Below are 22,583 nucleotides of genomic sequence, written 5' to 3' on the forward strand. Positions count from 1 at the left end.
CTTTTACTAAATGTCTATATAAATAGCAGCACCCAAGCTGCCTTATAATATTTGATATGTATTGTTTAACTATTGATGGCAACTGTTGATATCTTCCACCTTGGTAAACTAACAACATTGTGTTTCTTGTTTGGTTGTTTTTTGTGTTGTTTGCTGAATAAACATACTTTAAAATATCTCAGCCACAGTTTCCTATAATATTTGATATCTACTGTTTAATTGTTAAATTTTCCGTTTCTTGTTCTTGTGTGTGACTTCTGTTAAATGTTAATATATCGATGTATTTTTGAAATGATGTATTATACTATACTTTTGCAAAATGTTTTTATACTCTGGTATTTGGAAGTTTTCAGATTCACCGGTTTATCTTGGCACATAATCCAGCATTTGGTCAGGAAATTCTGCGAATGATCTAAACAGGTACCCCTGCAAATTTTTGATGAGGATATAGATGGAAGTGTTATATTGGTGGAGTGTTTGTTTTGGAGTCGCATGATCAACGGAGCATTGAGTGCAATGTATATTTTGTTGATGACATTGTCAGTCTGAGGACAGACTTCAACATTCAGGTACGTTCTTATATTGAATATTTCAATCAGTTAGGGATATTATTTTAAAGGTTTTTTTAATAGATAAGTGATAATTTTAGTAAGACACATAGTTGATATGAGTTATCCAGCTAGCTATCATATGGAAAACTAGCGGTTGTACTCTGATTCCGGTCCTTGCATGTAACATGCTCTCAAGAGTCTTCATCTACCATCAAAGCTGGAATGTCGCCATGTGGCTTAAAACACAACAATTTAATAGTTATATGTTGAATAGATAAATAGTTTATTATGAAGTAGTATTTTTTTTGTAATTGTATAATATATTTTGAGGTTTTGTCACCCATCCTTGTCTGAAAGATTGCACTAACACGTCTAACAATACAGATGGAGGGTCGCCATTTGACTAAACGAATTACTTGTCAGACACTGTGGAAGTTGATCAAGACTGGTATCGATTCTTCGAGAGTCCCGGTGTTGATATACTCGCAAGAAGTATTCGTGTTTTGGGCAGCTTTTTACACCTCTTTGCCGGCAGATTTGTAAGATTGGAAGTTGTTCCATTGTGGAGAGAGGTGGACAATCATGGTGTATTGTTTGGAAAAACTTGTCTTTTGACGGCAGAAGTAAATCTCAATAAAGGTAATGAGTCACAATACTGTTTATAATGTCTCTGCAAAATCAAATAAGTCGTTTTAATTGCTGCTATTTCTGTTTTAAGTAATGGCCTAGATGTTTTGCGCGGATGGAAAAATTCCTAAAGCTTTTCAATTGAAGGTTTGCTTGCTAGCTAGTTTAAGATTTACTCAAATACCTGCCTCTGTTGGAAACAATACATGAAACAGCAAATTTCACAAACTAAAATTTTTTGAAAGTCCCTTTATGACTTAAAAAGAATCAAAACAAATAATTGTAACTATATACATGCATTTAAATTGGAAAATGTATTTAGAAAATGTTCACATTTTAAGAGTTGAATGTTGATCTGTTAACTTCAGTGACCTTTCAGAAAACTCTTAGACCATGGGAGTTTTATTGCTAGATTGGTGGCTCAAGTTGTCATGGTGGATAACATCAGAATGTGGATGCTTCTGTAACAATGGTGAACGGCTTGTGTACGTACGTTGCATGGTTCAGTTTGTCAAATATGTTAACATATATGTTGTCATATATGTTATATTGTCATTCTGGAGACAGACAAGCATCCAGGGAGGAATATAGTATTGAATTTCATTGAGTAATTTCATTAGTAAAATAGGTTTTAAAGATGTATTTAATGCATAAGTAACAACTTCAGTAAAATAAGTTTTCTATGTGTATTTAATAAATAATTTAGTGAGGCATATTATACAGATGATAGGAATTGTCAAATATAGGTTGTTTAATTAGTTTATCAGTTTAATTGTTCTACTCCGATTAAACCCCTTGCCCGACACATTGCACTAAGACGAACATCTTTATGTACCAGTGTCGCTATATGACTTAAAACAAACAAACTAATTGTAATATTTTGAGCGTAAAAAGTTTGTTTAGACAGAGTAAATATTTACAGTTTGAGACAAATGTCAGGGTTTTTGTCTTCAACATACATTGTATTTAGTGTCACATCTGCAAATAAAGCTGGCGAGTTGTCATTTGGCATAAGAGATGTGACTACTGGAGCAATGAAGGATATGGCAGACACTGTGAAAGTTGATCAAGACTGGGATCGATACTTCGAGAGTCCCGGTGCTGATATAGTCGCAAGAAGCAGTCGTGTTTGAGGCAGCTTTCTACACCTCTGTGCCGGCAGATTTGTAAGATTGGAAGTTGTTTCAGTGTGGACAAAGATGGACGCGGTGTATTGTTAGGTAAAACTTGTCCTTTGATGTCACTTGTAGTTCTCATTAAAGGTAATGAGTCATGGTTATGTTTATAAAAGAGGGTTAGAATTCCCTGTCAAAATTTAATAGGTATGTCGTTATAATTACTGCTATTTCCATATTGTATAATGGGCTAGATTTTTTACTTGGACAAGGAAATTCCCATAGCTTTCTTTATTGTAGTTTGCCTTGCAAGCTATTTTAAGACAGTTCGGTTGTTTTACTTAAATTCATTCTTTTGTAAGAAACAATGCATTTAACGTCTTTTTTTCATTTACCAACATAGCTTCAATGTCGTCATATGACTTAAAAAAAGAGAAGACATTTTGTAAGTAATTAAATTTTTAAAAGATTTGTTTATAGTATATGTTCACATTTAGCGATTTGACTGTTGTTCTGTTAACACCAATGACCTTTCAGTAAACCCTTGAAGAATGTATGCTAGATTTGTGTCCAACGATGTGATGGTGGATAATGTCGGAATGTGGATGATTCAGTAACAATGGTGAATAGTTTGTGTTGGGAAGTTACATGATGGAGCATTGGTAAATTGTGTATTATGTTAATGGCAGTGTTATTCCACAGAGAGGCCAGCATCCAGAGAGAAATAAAGTGTTTCATTGTATCGAATATTTCAACAAGTAAAAATATATTTGAAAGGTTTAGCAAATAAATAAGTAATAATTTCAATAAGGTATATTTTACAGATGATAGACATTGTCAAATATAGATTGTCTAGATAGCTAGCCGATGGAAGTTTAATTGTTTTATTCCGGTACAGCCCCTTGCCTGAAACATTGCACTTAGACGCACAACTTTATGCACCAAAAGAGCTAGAGTGTCGCTATATGACTTAAAAACCAACAAATTAATTGTAATAAGTTGAGCTTTAAAAGTTTGTTTTGATAAAGAAAATATTTACATTTTGAGATAATTGTCACCGGCCCTTGTCTATAACATACATTGCATATAGTGTCACATCTGCTAATTAAGCTGGAGAGTTGTCATGTGGCGTAAGGGCTGTGACTACTGGAGCAATGAAGGACTTGGCAGACACTGTGAAAGTTGATCAAGGCTGGTATCGATTCCCGGTGCTGATATACGCACAAGAAGCAGTCGTGTTTTGGACAGCTTTCTACACCTCTGTGCCTTGCAAGTTGTTTTAAGACAGTTCGGTGGTTTAACTTAAATACCTACTCTTGCTAGAAACAATGCATATAACGGCATTTTTTTCATGTACCAATTTTTAACGTCATAATTGCGATATTTAACGGCAAAATAATTTAAGACCTTTAGCGGCGTTTGCGACATTTAGCAACAATAGTGTGCCATTTAGCGGCTATAGTGCGACATTTAGCATCGTTGCGACATATAACGGCGCCAATAAGAGTGCATACGGCAACTCACAAATATTTCTAAGAACAGACCTGTATCCAAGCTAAGTCTGCAATATTTCAACGACTACTTAGTTTTCACTATTCTTGAGTTATCCACGCATCACCGGTTAAATAATTTAGACTGTCCAACATTTCTCTGATATCGGCATTTTTCTGACATCGATACTATCATAAACAAAGCTTCATTTTTTTTTACATACACAAAACCCTTTTTGTTTTATATTTCAAAATCCAACCTCATATCAAGCTGTTTTCGAAAAATAATACAAACTAAGATGAAAGAATGATAATCACTGATTATGTGTAAGTTTATATAAAGTATATAGTGACATATGTATATATAACTTAATAAATAAACTATAATCTTAGATCTTTAATACAATTGTAAGCTGTGTAAGCTTAATAAGGTCGCAGTTTGTTTAAAAATAAACGATGTGGCTTGTATAAATTAAAAGAAAGTATTAATATTCCTTGAAAACAGTTAAAATGAATAACAAAAATACGTTTTGAGTATGTCGCAAGCCTCGTCGGTCATTAGTTGCGGTGATAATGGCAATGTTATAATTGATTTACCATATTACAGTACTATCATTAATATATTGAAAAATCGAATCTTTGACTCTCCAACAATTTTCAACTATCATCAAGGGTTAAAACACAGGTCTCTTTTTCTGTTATTTTTCCCTTCTTTTTTCAATCTCATTCTTCTTTATATCTGAACTCATCAAACTATTATCATTATTAGTCTTATTTTGCTTTTCTTTAAAACAAAAGATTTATATTTATTTATTCATTATTCGATGCAATTTGTAACACATTAGTCTTTTTAGTCAACAAACGACAATTTCTTTCGCCTTATTTTGCTCATATATTTATTGTACATAGGGAAAAAGACTTCAATAAGCATTAGGTTGCTTCCAGTCTAATCCTTTTCTTGTATTGATTGTTAATATCATGTATGTAAATATGCTTATGTGACGAATAAAATATGTTTAAACCAATACTATAATAATTATTCACTTAAAAAGGACAAATACCGAATATTGACATTTCTACTGTTTTTTTTTTGTATTTGTAAAACTGAAAATAGCATCTAGATCAAATAAGTTTTGAATAAAGAAATGTATTTTTTTTTAAAAAAAATACAACTGTTGAAAGTTTAAAAAGAAAACACAACACAGTAATATGGTAAGATAGCTAGCATAAAAAATATTATTTATAATATTTTTTTACCAAACCTATCATATTACAAAAATGGCACTTCAATACTTATAAACATTACTGAATAAAACCGTATTCTTTTTGTCTTTGTGAACTTCACTCGATTATGGACACGTGTTTTGAAGGGTTTCCGTGCCGGGGGTACCTTGAGGGAAGCAGGAAAGTCGTGCTGGTAAGAAAACATAATCCTGTGGACAAGCTTGAATAAAATACTGTCCGTTTCCATTGCAATGGACATATAGATGAGGGTCGCAGTTGTGGGGATACAGAGCTTGTGTCAGTGTTCCATGTTGTTTACATGGGTTGTATCGTGTTGGATTGATGCAAGTCAAGTTTTGTTGGTTCCAGATGTAACCTGGTTGACAATCCGATTCCCATGGTTGACCCCACACATCACAGTGGATATACTTGCTGCTCACGCCAGGATACGGGAAATACGTAATTCCTTCAGTTCAAATAAAATAGAATATGAGCCGCGTCACGACAAAACAAACATAATGGGTTTGCGACCAGCATGGATCAAGACCAGCCTGCGCATCAGCGCAGTATGATCAGGATCCATGCTGTTCGCTTACCAACACTATTACAAGTAGAGAAACTGATAGCGAACAGCATGGATCCTGATCAGATTGCGCAGATGCGCAGGCTGGTCTGGATCCATGCTGGTCGCAAACCCATTATGTTGGTTTTGTCGTGACGCGGCTCAAATACAATACAATAAATATTTCGCCATCGTTGTGCAGGTAAAAGACTGCCCTTATCGTACGCCGTCTTAACAAAAATGATATTAGATGGAACTGAAGCTGAATAATATTTCGATCTGGATATTAATGTAAAAAATGTATTTTTCAACAGTTTAAATCTAGCATTAGAAATATAAGTGTGTATTTATTTTACTTAATGGATAACAAAAACAGTACTGAACAACCTTGAGGAAGATAATTCTTTACCTTGGATGATGTTCTGTTCTGTGCATGGATTACTGACACCAGTTACAGCTTTCTCACATGCTCCAGAGAAAGTCTGACCTGGAGGAGCACATTGGGAACATTCTGCATAGTAGACCTACAATACAGGATAGGTCTTTAATAAGAGTTTGTGAAAAAAGAAATTAAACATTAATTGGTCAATTAAAAACGTTAAATGATTTATGTTTGCTTATTGCTGAGCATTCGTCTTGTCGTGTAATTAATATCAGTCAGTCTAGTATGTTGCTTTTCGGTCTTACTTACTGAAAAAGATACACGAAACTGTTGTTATACTTTTGAATTATTTAAATAAATTTCTTGCTACTTGCTATTTGCTATTTGCTTAATATAAATATTTATACGTTTTGTATTGCAATAACATAAAAATAGTTTCTAAAGGTTTTACCCTTCTTTAAGGTATTACCATATACTATTATACTAAGTGAACATTATCAAAAGTATACCTGATTCGGTGGACAGTATACAATGTATGTTCTTCCCATAAGATCACACATGAGGAACTTGTCATGTGACAACGGATGTGGAAACCTTACATCTCCAGCAGGCACGCTCTTGTTGTTGCAGGGAGAATGAAAATGCCAGTCCTCTGTAGTGGTATAAATTTTTAATATATCATAGGTAACAGGTGTGAATGACATGTTCAGATGTATATGTAAAAATGCTTGAACTGTACACAGATGGGTCACAAAAAACATTGATTTTAATTGATTAGATATGGTCCTTTTCAAGCGCAATATGTTGATAAGGCAACAACAATCTCTTTACCATTGATTAAAAATAAAATAACGGCTCAATAACACGTGCGTGAATTTAATTGCTGACTTAATGACTTTATCACGTTGGTATATTTTGTAGATTTGTACAGTATGGACTTATAATCTATTCTAAAAATTAAATAAAATAAAATAACCCCCCAAAAATATAACAAAGTAATCTTCCTTTCAACAGTTATTTCAGAGTATTCTCCTTTTGATAATATACTTTTTTATTTTAGATTACTACGTGCGATATTGAACTGAAAGTGAGAGAGCCTAAACCAGTGGTTTGTACATCGTCTCATTATGATTAACATATCTGCAAAATAGTTTTAATGGAAAAAAAGCCAAATAGTGTTCATTTCAAAAAAAGAGAGAAGCAAACACACATTTATATGTAGTGATTCAGTGTGCCGCCCTAATTTATAATGTGAGGTATCCTACACTGATGCTCGTATTATGGATAGCATATCTGCCAAATAGTTTCAACTTCCTTAAATCGGTTTAAAAAATACAGAGACACACATTTGTTAACGGGCGGATAGGTGGCCAGGTGCATTACATTATACGGCCGATATTCTGCCGAGCAAAAATTTAAGTAATAAAGTAATGAAGGGCCTCCTTTTGGCTCTAACCTATGTATACATATCTTCACTATGATCCCATCATTAAATAGAAATACAGAATACTTCTTCTTCCACTAATATTCGTGTTTCATAAATTTACCTGTGCAATTGTAGTAGGATTCGTCACAAGAGATAGGAACAAGTCCTCTAAAACACAGAACCTCTGAAATATAACAGTACAAATAAAAAAGGTACAACTAAAACAAGAAATAAAAGCAAAATCAATAAAAATATAGGAAAAAAGTAAATACATTTTATGCGATGTTATCTGAAATATATCATTGAAAATCTAAATAAAAAATATTAGAGCTGAATTGATGTTTTCATCTTATAAATAAAGAGACATTATGCCCATTGCCCATCTGAGATGACATTTAAATTCAAGTTATAATTCCATGGCTTGAATAGGTCTTGGTCAGTCACCATTATAATAGTGAATCTTTTTAAATACATAATGCTAATAAGGTTTTGTTTGACAGCGAAAATAATGAGCACGGTGTCACTTTAGCAATTAGAAAGAAAATCGAATGATTTTCTGAGATAATAAACTAAGTCTATGTAACATAAACTATAGTATATACATGTTAACACGGCAACAATTGTAAAGTGTTGCAGACTCGGTATTACTGAGCCTGTTCATGAAGGACAGCCGTAAGTGAATGCGACCTTCTTTACCCACTAATGTCAGCTAACTTACTATGGAGACAAATCATGCTTGTTTTTAGAATTTCAAACATTCACAGATGTGTAGTAATTTACAACAACAACATTATTGGTCAAATAAATAAATAAATAAATTATTTAATAGACAAGAAAATTATCCAATGTTGTATGAAGTAATGATTTTAAGATTAGTTTTATTAAGATTGAAACAAAAAACAAATACTAATCATTAAATGATATAAAATATTCGTTTGAAAAGACAAAGTATAAAATATCATAAGTGTGTGTGCGGAAGAAAACAAGTTCTCACCGATGTCACAATTTTCCCCCGTGTAACCATCAGGGCACAGACACCTGTATCCATTAATTAGATCAACGCACGTGCTTCCATACTGACACGGATAACTAGAACACTCGTTGATTTCTATTATGAAAAAGAGCCTATATTAAACATACATGAACACATATCTACATACACTCGTAAACATCGAAATGTAAAAATAACAGATATTACTGGTATATAATAAACGAAAATGGTCAATTTTACTTGTAGTACAGTCCCTGGGGACCTTTTGTGTGCAAAAAAGGTCCATGGATTTAAAAGTTTTTACCAAAAAAACCGTTATCTAGTATCATTATCAAATTGAATGTATAAAAATTCATTTTTTTAAATTTTTCTTTGCTTGATTACCGATTTAAGCATTTATCATAGTTTTTTTGTATCACAATTTGTATCAGTTTTGATTTCTCTATAAGTATATAAGTATTTAAAGTGGCAAACCTTCAACTGAATACATCTTTACGAAACAATTGATAATGGTAACTTATTTTTAAGTGAACATAGACAAACACTTACCTCGCACTTGATAATTATAACTTAAAAAAATAACGAAACAGTCGTCAAAGATAATCATATTTGAAGAAAAGTCATAATTCTGTTAATAGTTATTCTAGTCATTACTTGGGTATGAATATGGCCATTAATAATTATCTGTTTTAGTCATATTTTTTTTACAAGTTGAATATTTTGAAGCGCCATTTGCTTATCTGGAGGCTTGCCGGTTTAAGTTATGTTAAAATAAACTTACCAGTAAGGCAGTTCTTTCCAGTGTAACCGGGTTTGCAGTGACAAATATAGTCGCTAGCACCATCTGTGCAATTGATACTGTATGCACTGTGGCACGGGCTGGATGCACACTCGTCTATATCTAGCATGTATAATGATAATAGCCTGTTAGATAAGATAATTCTGTATAAACTTTCTTAGATTCATAATTGTTTTCTTTTTTTCAAACCAAAGGAATTTATTTAAATTATTGAAAAACACAGAAACAGTTATATAGCTAAAGAATCACAGAAAAACATCTTTTCATATTTAAAACGGAAGTCATAACACTAAAACATAACTGCATGAGCTCAAGTTAGTCGACAAATGTGACAGTTTACCTATATGACAAATATCTCCAAGAAAACCATGAGGACAAGTGCAAGAGTAACCAATGCCATTCAAAAAAGATATACATGTTCCACCATTGGCACAGCGATCCCTTCCAAGAGCCGAACAGATATCTAGAAAAAAACATATTAAAAATCTAATTCTGCAGATGCATCTTTCATTTCAAGCAGCAAAAGAACGAAACTAAGGTAATGTTTTATTTCTAAGCTTGAGTTTTGATATGGTAAATTAACTTGAATCTTATGAAAAGATTTGGTGAAGTTAAAGTATGTCTCAGATAAGAATAAATTCTCTTTATACAGAAAGAGAAAACATGTGTTTTATAATACTGCAGTAATGTAGTAACAACATGTGAAATTCTTATCACCTGATTAAAATAGCGTTGAATGTGAAATAGTTGATGGTAACAAAGCAAAATGTTCACAAAGTGGCATTTAGACTTCCATACAAAATGCTTATTCAATAAAATTGTATTATATTCTAAAATACAAGAGAAGAAAAGTATTTAAACCTATTAAGTAACGCTTTTGAAACTGTAACAAGAGACAAAAATAAACGCCTTTGAACATAACAATAAAAAGCATTCTTGGTGCTCCATAGGGCTTAAATTAAATTTGACATAATCTTTTAAGCATATTGTCCAGAATGTATATGATTCTAACATAAAATGCTTATCAAAAAAATGCTTATCAAATTTCAATGACAAATACGAGGTATGTTCAACAGTATCCGGACAAGTATCGTATAGTAATTTTAACTATAATTTTCATTATACTAGTTGTTTTAACCATGACGCGTCTCGAACTGGATGGATTGTAAATAATAGTTTAACGTTGGTATACAGTATAACATATTCTATATTTGTTTGTTTGATTGATTCATCAATTTCATTTATATGTCTGTCAAGTTGATGGATTCTATTTAAGTTTAAGTTTATAACATTAACAATCTACCACTTATTATTATACAGATACATGTAACTTAATACGTGTATGCAAAGACTGAACAAAAAAACCCCAAAAAACAAAACAAACAAAATACATTTTTCAAATATGTGGAGTAAGGAAGATAAACATATAAAGATAACTTGATATTGCAAATGTAATCAATCTGGTTAAAATTATCAATAAAACACCTTTGCAATCATAGGCATAATGTCCCGGGCACCAAGATGTTACCGCCACAGTTTGCCCAGCAGGACAGGACTTTGAAAACTTGTTTGCTATGTAAGCCCTGTATTGCTCAGTCTGTCGACAAAAAGTAAAATCATATTTCATAACTATTAGAATACAGGCAGAACATAATGAAACTCAAAACATGATAAAAGCGTGTCTTTTATCATAAAAGGGTTGCTATGAAATGATTTAAGGTCATAATTACGTTCATAAAAAATCGCAATAAATGGCTCACTGAGAAGTAAGCAAGTTTTGTATGGCAACTGTTATTCGGTTTACAAAGATCGCTTATCGTAATTGTAAACACTGTAACTTTATGTCATAAAGAATAGTTATAAAATCTGTGAGCGAGACGGAAAGAAAAATAAGATTTTATGACAAATAAATAACAACAAAATAAAGCAAATAAATATGCTCAAAAGCAGACATATTTAGCAATTCTGTCAATGTATTAAACGCCCAATGACCGTGTATAAATATCGTATTTGAAATTACTTTACTTAAAATAGTTTTAATATTATACTGTCCTACTCACATAGCATTTTGTCCCCTGACTTTCACAGTAAGATTCGTGACAGCATTCTCTAGGAGTAGCCCTCTTACCATTAGCAAGAAAAGAATTAGCGTCGTATTTTGAAAACTCAGCGTAACAAACATTGTCACATGACCCCGAACATGGTCTGTGTACTAGAATGAAAAACAAAATAATAATAATGAGAGCAATGGAAACACATTTAGAAATCGTACAAATGTTATCGAGACAAGTATGGTGTTAATCAATCTTCAAAACATAGAGGACAAAGCAACATAACACTGTCACTAAATATGTAAAATATAAACATTAGTGTAGTAATCTTTTTATTAAAAATAATCATAAATAGAAATAAGTATAATTTACAGTGATTTGATTAAGCAATTATAAAGAAAAACAGACTTCCAAATACATTATGAATTTTAAGAAAGAAAATTCGGTATTTCGTTGATGATAAAGGCATGCAATGATATGTAGAAAAATGTAATTTAACAGAAAATCCTAATTAAAGGTCTAATGAAGCAAATGATAAAATATACTGACATGAAATGTGTACAATATTATTTAACATATTTAACAATATTCAACATAAATTGGAATATGAATATATAAGATACAAGATAACTTACATTGTCCAAGGGTTTGAACTAGCCAATTTGTCAAGAGAAACAGTGCAACTATTTTTGCGTCCATTTTTTATTACTCAACGGCAAAGGAAATGCATTTACAACATGGTATAAAATATGCAGTAATATGCACTCACTTGACAAGCTCAAGTTCAGGTTAAGCATCCATATTATCAAAGTTTAAACTTGAACATGAAATGTGTCCTTTATTTAATTTTTTTTGGATACATTATCAATACTTGTTAGAGTCAAAAAGTTGTGTATCTCGTCTTTAGGATCGTAAATCTCAACTCAAGTATTTTCATTGTAATGTTTTTGCAAGATATCGCTTAACTCAAGTATGTTTTTAACAAAAATTATCATTTTTTCCTGATAAAAACATAGCTTAATAACTCTTGAAAATTTGAATTTAAGTCAAAGTTTACTGTATGTACAAAGTATTATGGATTAAGTCTGCTTTAAAGTAGTTCAAGTGATATCTTAAAGATTATTTTGACATTATCGAAATTAAATGAAGTATGTAAAACTATGTAATAAGTATAAATTTGCTGCATTAAGTTGCCTATTTAACGACAGTTTATGTTTGTATTTAATAATGAATTAATAATAACTTATTAAGATTTCAAGTTTGTCTTTCCATCATTAACCACAAAATAGTCGATGAGCAACATTGAATTATGACTATAATCTTTTCTTAAATCAAATGGACAACAAGCAATGGGTTATAGTAATTCTGGCAGTGAAAATACCCCTCACCACCACCCTCCATATACACAAAAATAAAATTAAAGAGACAATATCACCATTATCTCAGGTAATAAACATCGGAGTCAATGATATCTTAATTATGTTGTCAACACTCCTAAAGTCTGTTGTGTTTTTATTTAAAATTTCAAACAGTATCATTCATTTTTATAAATTGTTAAGTTGGTCATAATCTACATTTTTTAATGTATCGCTAATCATGGAGATATATACATTCAAATACGATAAAGAGTATTCATTTTCAACCAAAAACGGTCTTCAGAAAGGCCAGTAAAAACGTGCTTTAAATCCGATATCATAAATGTTATTTACTTCCCTTTATCCACTTTCTTTCCAATATAAAAATATTGAACAGACCGACGCAACGCACTACTTTTGTTTAATTTAGATGCCGTCTCTTGTTTAATCCGCGATTTATGCATGCCAGACTTTTCTACCCTGTCATCATTTTTTCAACTCTTATCGACATTAATATATAAAATATCTGATCCTTATGACGCTTCTGATCAATTCTAATTTAATGGTTTAAAAGTTTTTAAAATTGAATTTAATTTTTTTTCAAGCGTTTCAGGCACGAGCTGAAATCAATCTCCTACGCATTGATCTCCCCTTACAGGATTAGATCTCTGCCATCACAACATTTTCGTCAAGATTTTTGACGATATGAATTTTTCAATTTTTCAATTTATTTTAAAAAGTAAACACGGTTTTGCTAATGTTTCAAGACCGATAGGTGTTAGATGTGAACTAAAATAAAAAATAATTTTGGAAACATTAATATTATGAAAATAATTTAAAAAAATTTAATACCGCACCGTTTATTTCCAAAACAATGACCCCTCTCGAAAGAGAAATCATTAAAGTAATTATTAATTTCGACTCTACGCTTTACAAAAATATTTTTTTTTCAATCATATCGACATATTTGAGACCAGGGTTCAAGTTTTAATGTCGTTGTTTTTTTTTACAGATAAAACATTTATTCAACGATTTCATTGGCGTATACGCCATTTTTACACAATCATGTGATAAGACCATCATCACGTGTTTTGTGTGAAGGCAGTGGCTACTGGCCGTAGCGTAATCGGTTCGCGGAGTTTGGAGCTGAAATATGTTTATGTGGTATTTACAATGAGACTATGTAGTTGTTATATATAGTTTTAAATATGAGGCTTGTTCAGCATACTATCTCTTTAAAAAAAATCAACACACATTTTTTTAGCGTCTTATGCTTAAAATTCCTTGAGTTTTTTTTGTCAAATTGAATATGAGACTGAAAGTATTTGTGTATCATTGATCCTAATAAATTGTATGCAAAACTTCTTATTATAATATTATTTGATTATTTCGTTTATACAAGATAACCATTTTGATTGTAAAAATGACCTTAAAATAATAGCAATTCACGTTTATTACTAAAATTGGTCTTAAGTCTCGAAAAAAAAATTCGACAAACAATTAAATTGTAAGTACGACAAGAAAAGCTTATCACCTAAAGGGAAAAGCATTGAATGTAGCATATTTTCTGATAAAGGTAGAAACATGACATTTGGCTTCTATACAAAATGCTTAATCATTATATTATACTTGTTTTCGAATCGGAAGAGAAGCACAGCATGCTGCAGGTATATAGCCGTTGAGTAACTTTATAGAACATGTATAAGGACACTGTAAATGAAAGCTTTTGAAAAAAATAAAACTAGATCTAAAGCATGTGTAGCTAAATGTGCTTTTTAACGCCACATTTAATCTATTTACATTAACTAAGAATTTCTTTATCTTTTTGTCTCAATGATTCTGAACCTCAGGAGCTCCTTTTAAACTAAAGACAAAAATATTTTCTGAATAAAAAATCTTATATTATGTATAATAATTTTGTTTTGATGTTTGAATAGGCTTCTCGCCCATTGAATATTGTTTTCAAACACAGACATCTATAACTTGGAATATCCGGATGGTGTATAGTGTTTTTGGCACATTTTAGCACATTAGATAAGATCAAATAAGATAATGGTAATGAATAATTAAATGGCAAAGTATACACTTTCTTGGACGCACTTTTATCAATAACGTTATTGGCAATTCTTTAATCCCCTAAACAAAATTTGGCCAAAACCCATTAAACAATTAAAATAATTAAGGTCTGTTTTACTTCGGCTGTACTTATTTCAATGTTTACGGATTGCAAAACTGAGTGTTAGACATGCTTTGCTATATAGACCATAAAAGTTAGTAGACAAAAATATATATCTTATCTGACACATACATACCTTAGATGCACATACGGTTTGACATAGTATTTACGTCTGTCACGGTTCAGAACTGTTCACTATTTAGGGGAGAAGATGTGTAAGCGGCCGGATAGCTCAGTCGGTAGAGCCGCGGAACGGTATTCCGAAGGTCCCGGGTTCGAGTCCCGGTCAGGCTGCACATTTTTCTCACCCTGTGACATTTGGCGCCCAACATGGGACCCGTGACTGCTTATAGCTCAGAGTTCAATTAGCATTGCTCTGTAGCTTTGTGAAATTCGAGGACGAATTTCAATATTGTGGTGAAGTATGTCACGGTTCAGAACTGTTCACTATTTAGGGGAGAAGATGTGTAAGCGGCCGGATAGCTCAGTCGGTAGAGCCGCGGAACGGTATTCCGAAGGTCCCGGGTTCGAGTCCCGGTCAGGCTGCACATTTTTCTCACCCTGTGACACGTCATAATATAAAACTGCTTTACACAACACTAGAATGTTATAGACTATGATTTTATTGAGTACCGCTCAAGCCGGTGCTAGGGGGCGTGAGGGATGTTGCACTTATTCATTATCCCTCATGTACAGACTCAATCAAACCGAGTCTGCAATTCTAATGTTATTTTGTTGTGATTAATGCTTCCGAGGGATCACTTTGTTTCCAGAATTTTGTACTTCACAACAGCAGGTGTCAAGTGCTGTGTGGCAGCCGTAAAAAGTTGCCCCGTACTTCACTTCAGTGTTGTTATATTTTCTGGTCCTTCGGGATCATTGATGCCAACACTATAAAGTGTTGAGAATTGAGTACCGCTCAAGCCGGTGCTAGGGGGCGTGAGGGATGTTGCACTTATTCATTATCCCTCATGTACAGACTCAATCAAACCGAGTCTGCAATTCTAATGTTATTTTGTTGTGATTAATGCTTCCGAGGGATCACTTTGTTTCCAGAATTTTATATATGTTGAATGTTAATATTAATAAATAAATAATTTGATTGTGAACTAACATTTGGTTAAAATCCGTTATTAATATTAGATATGATTGCTTTTCTTGTAATGTGTCGAGTATACTTGAAAGTTAACAACAGTAAGAAAGAGCATCCAAATCGGGAGAACAGTGATAACGTGGTGATAGAATTAGGCCCTTAAGACATGTCAGGAAATGTCCAATCAGATAAAACGCTGAATTATTAATGATGTGTTCAGTAAAACGATAGCTTTCACCTCCAATATCTAAGGCCATTGACATTTGTTTTTCTTTTGTTCTATTTATGCAAAAATCTTGTCAACATTAAGCGTGATATATATAAATTAATTGAATAAATTTTTAATTTCTTGTCATTCTGACCACCATTTATAACAAGAGACGGCGATGTAACTAAACAGTCGTATGTTTATTCTAAACCTACGATTTCAGTACTTTCCCCATTGTTTTGAAGACTCGAGATATGTTGCCTGTTTTTTTTTATAATTTTTCTTTTGACAGTTTATTTGTGATATGCAAGCTTCATAACCTCTGTTCCCCTCTCTACAGCCCTTTTATTTAGTTTTGCCCATTGTATTCCGGTTTAGCGCACACGTGTATTGTTTACTTCATGTTAAATTTTGAATTCTCTATAAGCCGGTGCTAGGTGCCGTGAACGGCAGCCTGCATTCTCCAGTAGCGTCTATGAATATGCTCAATCAAACAATGTTTGCAACATTTTCAATTTTGCAGTTTTAAGCAATCTATAGTGATTCTTTATTTCTCTTTTATTTTATGGTTTTATTACATTTACTTGGTATATTATCAAAAACAAAACAAAACATTATTAGTTTTAAGAGAAGTAGTTGGTTTCTTCATTCCTTTTGGCAACACATTTAGTTACGTAAAGTGAATGGCCTTATCATTGGTATATTCAAACACGTCTTCTTCTTCATAAAAACAGACAAAAAGTTCATAGAAGACTAGAACTTGATACACGGCGTTTTTAACACATCTCAATAAATTAAATAAGATCAAATTAGATGTTGGTAATGAATAGTTTATTGGTTGAACAGACACTTCTTATCTCTAGAATAAGGTTATTGACATAGAACAAAATGGAGCAAAACATTGTGTCTAACATCGATATATCAATGACCTAAAATGTACTTCTATTTAGGACAACAAGGTCAGTCCGTTTGTTGAAAATTTAAAACGAGGTCACTTTTACTATCCACCATTTTCTGCTAGAGTCATAAATAGGATAGAATAATCAACAAAAGAGACATCTTTGACAGAACACAGTCCCAGCAATAAGAAATATCTATCTAAATTAGAAGAACATTATCAATGTTGAAATTTAGCCATAGGACATGTATTGTAATCTTGTTTTGTCCAATCAGATGAAACAATGAAAAATTAATATTGTATACAGAAAAAAGTGCGCTTAAACCTATATTTTCTTATGATATTTACATAAATTTCCGTTTTATCATGCATATTTTGCAAACATTAATCGTTCTATTTACATTTATTGAATAAATTATATATTTCTTGTCAATCTGGTCAGCTATATCTATATTAGGAAAGACGACCACATTCTTATCACAGTTTTTTGGTTCATTTTCAACAAACGATTTTGGGCAATTTATTTTACCTTAGTAAGACTTAGAGTTTTATCAGACCTAATTTCGGAAAATGGCATTACTTTACTTTGAGGGGGGGGGGGGGGGGGGGGGGGGGTAGGGTAAAAAGCCTTATTATTGATTCCTATAATCACATAAATGACATATGGCTTTTCATACTTAAAAAAAAAAAACAACAAAGAACTATTATATTTCAGAAATAAATTAAGAACTTATGAATTATGTAAAATAATTTTGTTCTGATGTGTGAATACCTTTGTTACAGGCTTTTTCCAAACACAGACATCTATACCTTTGAATATTAGGATGACGTATCGAGTTTTCGATACATCTGAGCAAATTTTATACGATCAAATAAGATAATGGTAATGAATTCTTTATTGGCTGAACAAAAACTATATAGGATGTACTTCTATAATAAGGTCATTCACATTATTTTCATCACGCCACATTATTTTCATCGCGTGAACATAAGTGGGCTTACTGCACTAAACATATTTGCGTTATGGAGGTAGGCATTGGCCTGTTTTTGTTTCACTGTCTTCCGAGTTGAAAATTGTAAGATGCGCACTATTTAGGCTTTGCCCTTTGCTTTCCCTGTTAATTTAAAAGAAGGATATAAAAACAAGAAGACGAAAGGTTTTTTTTTGGACAATAAAGTGAGTGATAAGAAATAATTATGGAGTTTGTCTGTGCAGTTGCAAACACTGTTGGTGATCGTCTTTTGCATTTTAGGTTAGTCATTTTAAATGCAAGCACATAAATTGTGTAAGATTCATCTAGAATTGTTCAGTAGAGTTGTCGAATTTGTTTATTAGTAATACAGTCAGACTGTAATATAATGTTTAGTGAAACTACATTAAACATATAAAAATAATTGTTTTCTATGTCACATATGATCTTACGTGAAAATTAGTAGAATTTAATCTTATGTCTGTAAAATCATATTATTGTTAACACTGATTTATTAACTAACATAAAAGGTAAACGGTTGTTTGAATGTATGAATATTTGGAATAAATATTTGTTCATTGTAACAGATTACTGCAAATTTTAGTTCACACGAGTTCCACTCAATAATATCTTTAATATGAGAAAAAAATCAACAAGGGCGGGTGTCGTTAACAGAACGTAGTAAAACAATAGAGAGAAACTCTTAAACTACTTATACATGCCATGACGACATTGACAACGTGGACCAACGTGGTAATGAAAATGAGCTCTACCAGACTTGTCAAGAGATGTTGTCCTATCCAATTAGATACAACTTGGAATTATTAATGATGTATTAAGTACAACACAGGCTTTCATCTCAAATATCTCAAATATCAAAGACCATTGACATTTGATTTTGTTCTTTTATGCAAAATAATAGAGTAAAGCGGAATTCCTACATCTTATATATTTTTGAGAACCTTAATAATAACAAGTCGACTCGTCGACTTTGTAGACATTTAAGATGTAAATATGTTTATAGACTTAAGTTGGTACTAGTGGTTGGACAGTATTTTATAGTTCCTTCAACTGTCGTTAACCAGTCTTAATCAAACCAAGTCTGCAAAACTATGAATTTTGCCTTTATAGGCGTTCTTTAAGGTTTCCAGTTTTTTTTTTATTTCTATGGGAGAAGCATAACACAGCGAACTCTATGTTATTATTTCACAAATCCGATAAACGTAAGATTCAAAGTATTGATGATATAGCATACTCTCTAATAACACAGACGTTTACCAAAACTGTCTACATGATATAAAGTGATTTTGACAATTCACAGTCATTTACTTACGGCTATATCAGATATTGTGATGAGTGTTGAATTACCACAGCAGACAATATCCTTTGTGCACTTTTAGTTTTGGGGTTATTGACACCACTTTTATCGTAAAACATATGTACCTTTGAATATCATCTAAATAAATAAGAATTAAGAATACAAGTTTACGTCAGACGTATTCATCTTAATTGATCGACGTTTACCTTCATAGACAATGGTGCATGATAGTTGCCTTCATTCACATAATTTAAATATATGGCTTTAGAATAGTTTTCAACACGAATATATTCTGCATGTTCAAAGCTATGCTCTTTCTTTATAGTAAATATATGCGTCTCTTAAGTTTCATGAGGTAAATGATAGATAATACAAACTTGTAAAAATAATATTGTTTTTACTTTTGGGAGTAGACATCATTTCATGAAACTCATATTGCGTATAAAGCATTAGACTAATAACCATACAATGCTTAATCCGTTATGAGAATTATCAAACATTCATAATTGTTAGGAAAAAAAATATGTTTTGAGTATTTAACAAACAGTGAACACCAAAATTTTGCTCTGTTTTATTGGCATAAAATGAATCTCTTGCCACCACCAGTATAAGACTTGATGTAATTAAAATTATTATGCTGAATATCTGATAATTATATCGGTACAAAAACCAGTATCCATAATGTCTTAGTTTTAATAAAATGTTAACTTAGGTGTCTTTTAAGGATCTTAGTTTGTAAATTGTATCCACTTTCTTTTGAAAAAATATTTCTGAAATTTTCAAACTCATGTTTTATTATGATTCTGGCCGTTGACTTTCGTGCACTATTTTTCCCCCAGAAACTGACAATCTAAATATTTCGTATTTTTTATCCGAATAAACATCAATGTTAGCAAAACAATGTAAATAATTGATACTTAATATTAATTTATATGTTCTTTTGTTTGTAAAACTAAAAAAGTAAGATGTTAAATTCAATAAGGTTTTTAGTTATCAATCATTGTTAAGAAACATGCTAGTACGGCATGTCAAATATTGTTATTGTTATATTTCATTTTCTGTTGCTTGAAGTAAATAACAAGTAACTCATCTAGTTATTATTCGTCTTCAGGCTCATATACCTAATTGATTGACATTTATAGACAAGGATTGCATGCAAATCATTCTATATTGTACACGTTCTTACAATTTGATGTTTGAGAAGCACATTTAGGTTTATTTCAAGCATATATATCAAAACGATTGACAGTTATGAGCAATACAGGGAAGATGATGTCACTGTAGTTTAAAATGGTGTATTAATTTTAACTTGGGATCAGCTTTAAACTATATTAAATCATACGATTTACTTGTAATAGAATAACGTCCTGTTTTTCTATGAAACCAAAAGAAGTGTAATCAAACAATTGATATAATTTTATATATTTTCCTATTATATTTTTAGGAAATTTTAACCTACGGTTAAATTATTATAATACCTTTTATTTTTATTCTAGAACTTTGCCATAATGTTTGCTACGTATAAATATGTGTTCATTGTATCAGATTACTGCACATTTTATTTGTGCTCTCAATTTGTATACGATCTCATCAATATTTTTCACAATTGCACTGAATAATATTTTCAATTTAAGAGTAAAAATCAGCAAGGGAGTGTCGTGTCCACACAACAAACAAGAATTATACACGTCACGAGGACATTGACAACGTTGGACAATGTGATGATGGAAATTAGCTCTAGTTTATTGATCAATAATGGGTATATATATTTCCCTGACATATCAGTTTCGTATTGTCAAACAATGGACAGAGTCATGAAACGTTATTAAATGATTTAGGGCTGTTTGGAAAATAATGCAGATGAATTGTCAATAATAATATATCATGGAGTATTCAATAAATGATACTTTTGTTGACAAACGCTCTCATTTACAACTATTTGGTTACGCTTGTGGTGCTGTAAAGGTGTAGCTTTTTATTCCAATGTCATTAACAGATCACATTACTGTCAAGACAAAAATATACAAAACGAACCCCGTAAAATTTTAACAACAACACAAACAACAACAAGGAACACATTTCATATTTTCTTACAATTTTATGAAAACGTATTAATATTATTTAAACCAATTCCTAAACATAATGACATTATGTATTTGTTTAATCTAAATATTCATCAATGTTACTCTAAATGATAAAGACAACAAAACATGTCAAACTCCATCATGTGGTCTGAGAACAACAAAAACAACATTAAATAAATAAATTGTTTTACTAAATGAGCTCTTTAAATAAGATCTTTCACACAGATCCTACCCCTTGTCTCACAATTATACATAGTTATATACAAATGCATAAGCGTAAGCGAAGATTCATTGTCAAAACCCTGATTAATTTATATATGGTTCCAATTTATCTTGCTTAATGTACTTTTAAAGTCGTTGTTGAGGATATTTTTACATCATAAAACATTTCATATCTAAAATTATGTAAATTTGTAGATCAATTAAAAATTAAACGTAGTATTTTAAGATAATTTGAGACTAGATTGCAAGCTTTAAGTATCATATCGGGTTTTGCATTAGCAATTCCTCTTTACACAATATATCAGTTGATTAATAATATTTTTCAATGCAACAAAAATAGAATGAAAAGAATGATATGAGATATTAAGTCAGATAAAGTGTTCATGATTACAAACTCATTTTATATTATTTGACACGGTGCTCCTGAATAGACAAAGTCAACTTAATTGGACTCCTATATCTTTTTTTGTACCGGTGCTAGAAAATATCGTCTAAAATTACATTAATCAACGACATTTAATTCACGAGCTGCTAAGGTTGTCATCATATCGCCGATTTGAATAAAATTCAAATCCCACTATATGATATCAAAAGCAACATGCAGAGACTTCTATCCAATTGCTGATGACCCCGGTCATTATAAAATGACCGGGAAGTCATAATATTATAACTGAGATGATTATCCTAATAATCCTCAGATGAGAAATATGCTAATGTCACTGGTTCGAGCGTGTGTTCGTGCGTCCGTGCAATAATTTGCCCGAATCTTTTCACTACTATTGTACGGAATGGTTTCAAACTCTCTGGAAGTAGCTACTTTACCGGAAGCCTATCCTCAGTCTGAAGGAGAACACAGATTTATTTGATCTATACATGAAAAGTAATAACATCTTCCACAAATGACAACGGCTAGGGATACAACCCTCGTTGACTTTCGATTTATATGCTCAAAGGTAATAAAACATTATCAATGCCATGACTTTGCCTAATTTTGGGGGTATATATGAGTCTCTTATTGGTCACAAAATAGAAAGATAAGA

At 31.7% G+C, this 22,583-nt stretch overlaps 1 protein-coding gene across 1 annotated transcript; it reads right to left on the reverse strand.

The window, feature by feature from the left end:
• Window positions 1-5,045: 5,045 nt before the first annotated feature.
• Window positions 5,046-12,014, reverse strand: LOC132753825 (neurogenic locus notch homolog protein 2-like). The gene is made up of 10 exons (XM_060744361.1): window positions 11,854-12,014; window positions 11,228-11,379; window positions 10,653-10,764; window positions 9,508-9,630; window positions 9,150-9,269; window positions 8,372-8,485; window positions 7,499-7,561; window positions 6,461-6,603; window positions 5,979-6,093; window positions 5,046-5,473 (listed from the first exon to the last, which is right to left on the reverse strand). The coding sequence occupies exons 1-10, from the start codon at window positions 11,915-11,917 to the stop codon at window positions 5,133-5,135; spliced, it is 1,347 nt and encodes a 448-aa protein (XP_060600344.1). The 5' UTR covers window positions 11,918-12,014; the 3' UTR covers window positions 5,046-5,132.
• Between the last annotated feature and the right edge of the window lie 10,569 nt (window positions 12,015-22,583).

Source organism: Ruditapes philippinarum, unplaced genomic scaffold (assembly GCF_026571515.1).
Source record: "Ruditapes philippinarum isolate M1 unplaced genomic scaffold, ASM2657151v2 ctg4048_1_1_1_1, whole genome shotgun sequence".
NCBI classification, from domain to species: Eukaryota; Metazoa; Mollusca; class Bivalvia; order Venerida; family Veneridae; genus Ruditapes; species Ruditapes philippinarum.

Bases quoted from the DNA above. Each gene is read 5' to 3' on its own strand.
- LOC132753825 (XM_060744361.1), bottom strand. From the start codon at position 11,917: ATGGACGCAAAAATAGTTGCACTGTTTCTCTTGACAAATTGGCTAGTT. The intron at 9,631-10,652 runs GTGTTTTATTGA...GTTTTTTTCTAG, and splicing joins TTATGCCTATGATTGCAAAG to ATATCTGTTCGGCTCTTGGA. The intron at 5,474-5,978 runs GTAAAGAATTAT...TTTGAACTGAAG, and splicing joins AGAACAGAACATCATCCAAG to GAATTACGTATTTCCCGTAT.